The 6417-nt window shown below is 41.4% G+C and overlaps 1 protein-coding gene across 1 annotated transcript in view; it reads left to right on the forward strand.

Annotated features, from left to right (window-relative positions):
• FGF13 (fibroblast growth factor 13) overlaps positions 1 to 6417 on the forward strand; it is a 67338-nt gene that overhangs the window by 58835 nt on the left and 2086 nt on the right. The window contains exon 4 of the mRNA XM_024751894.1: positions 5687 to 5885. Within this exon, the coding sequence (XP_024607662.1) occupies positions 5687 to 5885 (199 nt within the window). The remainder of the gene's footprint in view (positions 1 to 5686; positions 5886 to 6417) is intronic.

Below are 6417 nucleotides of genomic sequence, written 5' to 3' on the forward strand. Positions count from 1 at the left end.
GTAGACTGCTTTCCTCCTTTTATCACCTACTCTTTCTGCCCCGGCAGGCAAGTTCTGACTTGTCGGTCTCTCCTCTAAAACAGCCCTCTATTCATACCCCGCCACGTTTAACCCTTTTTTGGATCTGTATAAGCTAGCTCCCAAGTCCTCTTCCTATGATATTTCATTCTTTCTGTTATTTATTTCACCAGAGTTACATTGATCATTGACTCTAAGCCAGGCCCCATGCTAGGAGCTGCCCTCAAGTATCCCACAGTCCAGAGGATATCTGAGTGAACAAACCAAACTCTGTTTGTCCTGAATTAATAATTTTGTTTAGCTACAGTGCACTGGCTAAGTATTGATTCCCTCTTCCCCGTCCTCTCCTTTCTCGCGCCTTGATCTTAGTAATTATGAAGTTCATTCACATCAAATATACCCTGGGAGAGAACATCAGGATTTTGTTTATTTTAGAGACTCTATTTTGTTTTCTTTTTTAACAGAGTTGAAAATCTAATTTTAATTTGCATATTATTTTCTTTAGGCTGGGGAATAATTGACGCACACAAGTCAGACCTGCTTCAATAACCTGCTAACTTTAAACCTAGAAAATAAATTGTCATCAGAACGTGGCTGAGAATTAGAAGAGTGACCCTTGCTATTGGCAGTAATTGTTAAATTAATTGGATCTTCAGGCTACTGAAAATGAGGCCAGAAGAGAGGAGGAAAAGAGAAGGAAGTGAGAGGATTAAAGGGAGAGATAGATCAGTTATAATATGTTTATAGCACCTGCTGAAAAGAGGAAATCATGTTTCACTAGGTTCATTTTTTTAAAGTTTCTTTAAATGCTCACTCATCGATGTCTAAACTGTTTTTCTGTGTTCTGTGATGCCAATGAAAATATTACATGTGATTAGAACAAAATGTATTGAGAAACATTCACCTCTACCGGGATTTGTGCGCTTGACATAGCGTATACATATGCGAAAGCTTATATTCAATGTTCAGGCTTTGTTCAACAGTCTAGGACCTTAGTGTTGCCATTTTATGTACGGACAACCTGAGGAGACTCTGCTGCTCTCTTGAGATGCAAGGAAATCAGCGCAACCCATTTAAAAAAAGATTTCTTTTGAGAGAAATGTGTTCAAAGGAAACGTTTACAATAGTCATGGCAGGACCTCCCTGGCTGTCCAGTGGTTGAGACCCCACGCTTCCATTGCAGGGGTCACAGGCTCAATCCTTGGTTGGGGAACTAAGATCCCGCATGCCGCATGGCACGGCCAGAATAGTCATGGCACTCCTCAAAGCCTACTGAGGTACAGACTCAAGTGAAACACTGCCGCCCTATCTGTTGGTAGCATAGCTGAAAATACAAAAGCAGGGGGCAAAAGTATGAAAAACCTGATCTTAAGGCCTATGTTTGCCGAATGACTTCTTTTAATCAGGAAGGCACTTAGTCGTGGTGTGTGTATTGTGGTTGTCGTAGATGTGTTTAGGGCACGGGAATGACGTACATGATATACAGGTGTTTTCGAGCTCTCACCTTTTTGGATATGGCTATTGAGGATGCAGTTGCACATCACCTGCTGAGTGACGAGCCCCTTACTTGGCTCCCTTCAAGGAAGCCACCATCACAGCCCATGCTTCTTCTGAACTGGCTCCAGCTCCAGGAGGCCAGAGAGTTACGCATCTCCTCCATACTTTGCCCTTGGTGCCAGGGGCAACTCAAGGCACTCTTGCTTCTTCTGACCCTAAAGAGGATAGCAATTTACCCAGGTCCAGAGCCTTTGTTCTGGACCAAAATGCTTTGTAGCACACCATTGCATCTGGGGGTTCTTTGCATATATCCAATGTTACTGATTGCGTTAATGCCTCTCGAAGTCTGTGTGGAGGTATGTCCTGATAAGGGCAGCTGACCATCACCATTTGTAGCTGTAGGTATTCTCCTATATGCTCTACTGACCTGATGTTGAGGGTTTCAAATGTTTTCTTCTTGTCAGTGATATTTCAACCTCCAAAGAACTATTTTGCTATTTTACTCACTATTAGTGAGTAAATTGGTAAAAAAAAAAAAAAAAGAGAGAGGTATTAGGTTTTGCTCCTGGATCTGCTCATTATGTAGATTCTTCATTCATCACCCAAAATATGATCTAGTAACTAACTAGTATGGATTCCTTGGATAAGAAGTTCAATATTCACTGAACCTTGAACTTTAAGGGGAATAGAGATGATGATTACAGAGAAGAGATTTTAGAGAGATTGAATATCTTTATTTTTTTCAGAGTTATTCCTCTGAAGATTACTAACATTATTCCTCTGAAATTAGTATAGGTGTGCAAGAGAGGTAAACAACTTTTAAGAGAAATCGATGCATAAAAGGTTAGAAGATATAAAGCGCCTTTTCTTTTGTATTCACTCCAAATAATTTCTTAGTGGCTGTGCAAGGAATGCTTGACATCTTTTTAATTCATTTATTATGATAACAGGTATTTATCTAATGCATGTTAAATACAGAGCACAGTGACTGCTGCCTCTGTTTAGTGCCTACTGTGTATCAAGGCCACTACGGTACCTTTTTCGAGAGCGCTAATAATCAGCTTCAGGTCAGTCAAAGGAGATTGATTCCTTGCCAGATGTCTACCTGGTATTCTCTGAACAGGGCTTCTCTGGTTAGGATGCAATCCAATCTCTGTTATGTCTGTGAACCACTGCTGAGACAGAGAGGCAGCTGCACCCCCTCTTCCCTTTGGTGGCCCTTCCTGTATTGGGTGGGATGTTCACGTCTTTCCACATTTGATAAAAATCAAGCCTCTTCTGCCTGTTCCTTCCAGCACTGGATAAAATGACAGCGTCACACACAGAGAACAGAGCACTCCTTTGGTTGCTTCAACATTCTTTTTTTGGCCTCATTTTCCTCCCTCTCTACTGAGTTCTTGAGTCCAAATTTAGTGGTGATGACTAAGAAATTGCCAGGATGTGACAGAGCATTCAGTTCATTGAGTCCTTCCTTGCCATTTTCCAATAGTTGTAACAATTGCCGAGTGTTTTTCCTCCTCATGTTGTAGGTGCCGGTATCTGTGTAGTATCTGTTATTCTGAACAGTTACGAAGTCACACATGCAGGATCTGTCCCTGCAATGACAGCCTCCTTCTATATACAGCTGATTTCGTTCTATGGTGTTCAGGAAATTCCCTGCAGACTTTTTACTGGTTGATACGTCTGAATCCTGGAATTTCCGAATTCAATCTGAATCTCTGCAGTGCAGATCCTGTAAGCAAAACCAAGTGGTCTGCTATGTGCTAGACAGTACGACCAGTCCTTTATGACTGGAAGGTGAATTCAGAAATAAGACAAATTCCTTGTCTTCTGGAGCAAGGAATGCACACGCCTGGGTCACGGGGCCATGCTGGAGATGTAGATAGAGTTTCCGGGAGCACAAATATGAGTGTCATCGGTTCTGACTGGGAGAGATCATATATGATTCCAGGGGCAGTCATATTTGAGCTAGACCTTGAGGAATGAGAGGAAAGCCAGTAGGTGGAGAGGTACAGAAATGACATGAATGGCGTCTGTAAAGGCACACATGGTTCTATGGTGGAGACAAGGCAAGGTAGCGACTGAGTTGTGAAGATTTATTTATTTATTTACTCATTTATTTATGGCCACACCGCGCGGCATGTGGGATCTTAGTTCCCCGACCAGGTATCGAACCTGCGCCCCCCTGCGTTGGAAGCATGGAGTCTTAACCGCTGGACCGCCAGGGATGTCCCTGAATTGTGGAGAATTTTAAATGTCACATTAGATTGTCATTTTACGCTAGGCAAGACGAAACCAACATTCTATACAACTGTCCTCATCCCTAGAGGACACATGGAGACTATTTTAGTCAGATTTCTTTGTAGACATACCTTGGCTTTCCCTACATTGAGAATTCTACAAAGAGGAGCGTTCACAGCCCCATAAATAGAACACTTTCGTTCCTACCACGTGATAGTTGCCTTCGAAGTACATTGCTTCTTGAGTAGGTTGAATTTGTTTGAATCTTCTGAGGATCTATCAAGTATGCCCCTAGGCTGAAATTATGCCAAAAGATGACTCTGATCTGTGCACCCTGGAAGCCAGATGGGGGAACCAGTGAGATTACTGAGTGAAACAGATTTTGTGGATTTCCAGAAAAAAGTGTTCAATTATTTAACTTTCAGAAAAAGGCTGCCTCATTTGAGGAATCTGTCCCTCTTTGCGGAAGTGATCCTCTGATAGTAAATCACTGTCTGTCGCTCAGATAGTGTGCTTTGCTTGGAATGCTTTCTAACATGAAGGAAGGTAGGACCATGGAGACATCATTCAGAAAAGACAGGTGTCCAGAAAGCTTGCAGTATTTTTATTGCAATGTGGGGTTTTTTTCAGGGTTTTATCAAAACTTATTCCTGGGCTTCCCTGGTGGCGCAGTGGTTGAGAGTCCGCCTGCCGATGCAGGGGACACGGGTTCGTGCCCCGGTCCCGGAAGATCCCACATGCCGCGGAGCGGCTGGGCCCGTGAGCCATGGCCGCTGAGCCTGCACGTCCGGAGCCTGTGCTCCGCAACGGGAGAGGCCACAGCAGTGAGAGGCCCGCGTACCGCAAAAAAAAAAAAAAAAAAAAAAAAAACTTATTCCTGATAATATCTCCGCAAAATAGTACAAATTGAATGGCTTCCTTAGTGCCACTTTCACATGTAGCTCACTTCGCATTTTCCTCATCACCTTTTACTCCAAGTGGACCCACTGCTGCTCTATAGATTACTTAGAGATTAAAATCTGCTGTTCATTTCACTTTGCTTATAAATGGATATTTTAAATAGCTGTTTATTGCGTACATACACGTATTACAAAACTTGAAAGAAGGTTTTATGGGTTTTTTTGTTTGTTTTCAAAAACAGTCTGTTGGGTCAGGAACCCTTCTTTTGTACGGGCAAGTCCAAAGAAAACATGGCCACGTACGTGGCAGGAAACCACGTTGCCGGGTTCAAAGTCTCCTGGCCTGCTCTCTCATGTCTGCTTGTAGAATTACTGTAAATTCCTTGTTTCTATATTGATTTGTGTGAAATGTTACTGTAGGGCAAGGATGGGGTGATGAGGGAATTTTTTTTTTCTTTTTAAGTCAAGGTCCAATGATCTGAAAAAAAAATCAATTTGGTTTATCTAAAAGTAAAAGGTAATCTTTCTTTGTAGCATCTCTTTAGAAATCTAGGCAGCCAGCATTGTAACAGTATAACACAGATTTCAGCCTGGGGCAATTGAAAATTATAGTACATAGTAACTGGATAATCTATGAAAATTAAGTACAGGGATCGGATGTTTATTTTCTCATTTAATCCGGAAGGGAACAAAGCTCCATGTGACAGTTTTATGCTTGTCTTTTCAATCTTTGGCTCCTGTATTTTTCCAATACATTACACTTAGGTGGCTGCTTCTAATTTTTCCATTACCTTATTACAAAGAGAGCTAATCATTGATCAGTAGCACTTGCACTTAGGGCCTTTTCTAAAGCATCACATGAAATGTTATATATAGTTTTAGTTTCCAATGATAATAGTTTCTGCTATTAAAATAGAACACCAGTCATAACAAGCTCTAACAAAGTATGTCCTGAACTCCTGAAGGATATGGTTCTCCATGAAATTCATAGCTATAAATATTGAGCTTTTGTTTATCTACTTCTCTTGTAGGAACATTTCACACCTGAGTGCAAATTCAAAGAATCGGTGTTTGAAAATTATTATGTGACATATTCATCAATGATATACCGTCAGCAGCAGTCAGGCCGAGGGTGGTATCTGGGTCTGAACAAAGAAGGAGAGATCATGAAAGGAAACCATGTGAAGAAGAACAAGCCTGCAGCTCACTTTCTGCCCAAACCACTGAAAGGTAAACTTGATATTATACCAGCTATGGATTAAATGAGTATCGGTATTGAAATCAATCCTTTTTCACGCTTTCGAAAGTGGAATGTAATTCTTCCATACTGAGGCGTTTATACAAAAATTCAGTAACGTTTTACACTTAAAAAAACACTAAAGCATTGACAGTAGCATCTAATCTCCTGATTTTAACTTTTCCATAGTATATCTGCACGTGGTAACACCTTTCTTATGTGGAACTAGCTTAATTGCTAACTCAGGACAGCCAAGAACCCCAGATTATGCCCAAATGATCCCTGGACAGGAACACAGGTGCTAAAATGTGTGCATACTTAACGCTTATCAGAAAGCTCCTTGGGCCTGTCTCTCTAAGGGCCCAACAGTATTGTCCCAACAATTTTCATTCATTCATAGTTTTGTTTTTTGGTCATTAATAGCAGCTTAGTAGTAAATGAGAAAGGGTGAGGGATAGGAATGGGCTGCAGGAAGTAGGGATGTTAGAAGGAGTGAGATGTGGTGGAGAAGCGGTAGAAAATCCA

The sequence above is a fragment of the Neophocaena asiaeorientalis genome, unplaced genomic scaffold (assembly GCF_003031525.2).
Source record: "Neophocaena asiaeorientalis asiaeorientalis breed wild unplaced genomic scaffold, Neophocaena_asiaeorientalis_V1.1 scaffold961, whole genome shotgun sequence".
NCBI classification, from domain to species: domain Eukaryota; kingdom Metazoa; phylum Chordata; class Mammalia; order Artiodactyla; family Phocoenidae; genus Neophocaena; species Neophocaena asiaeorientalis.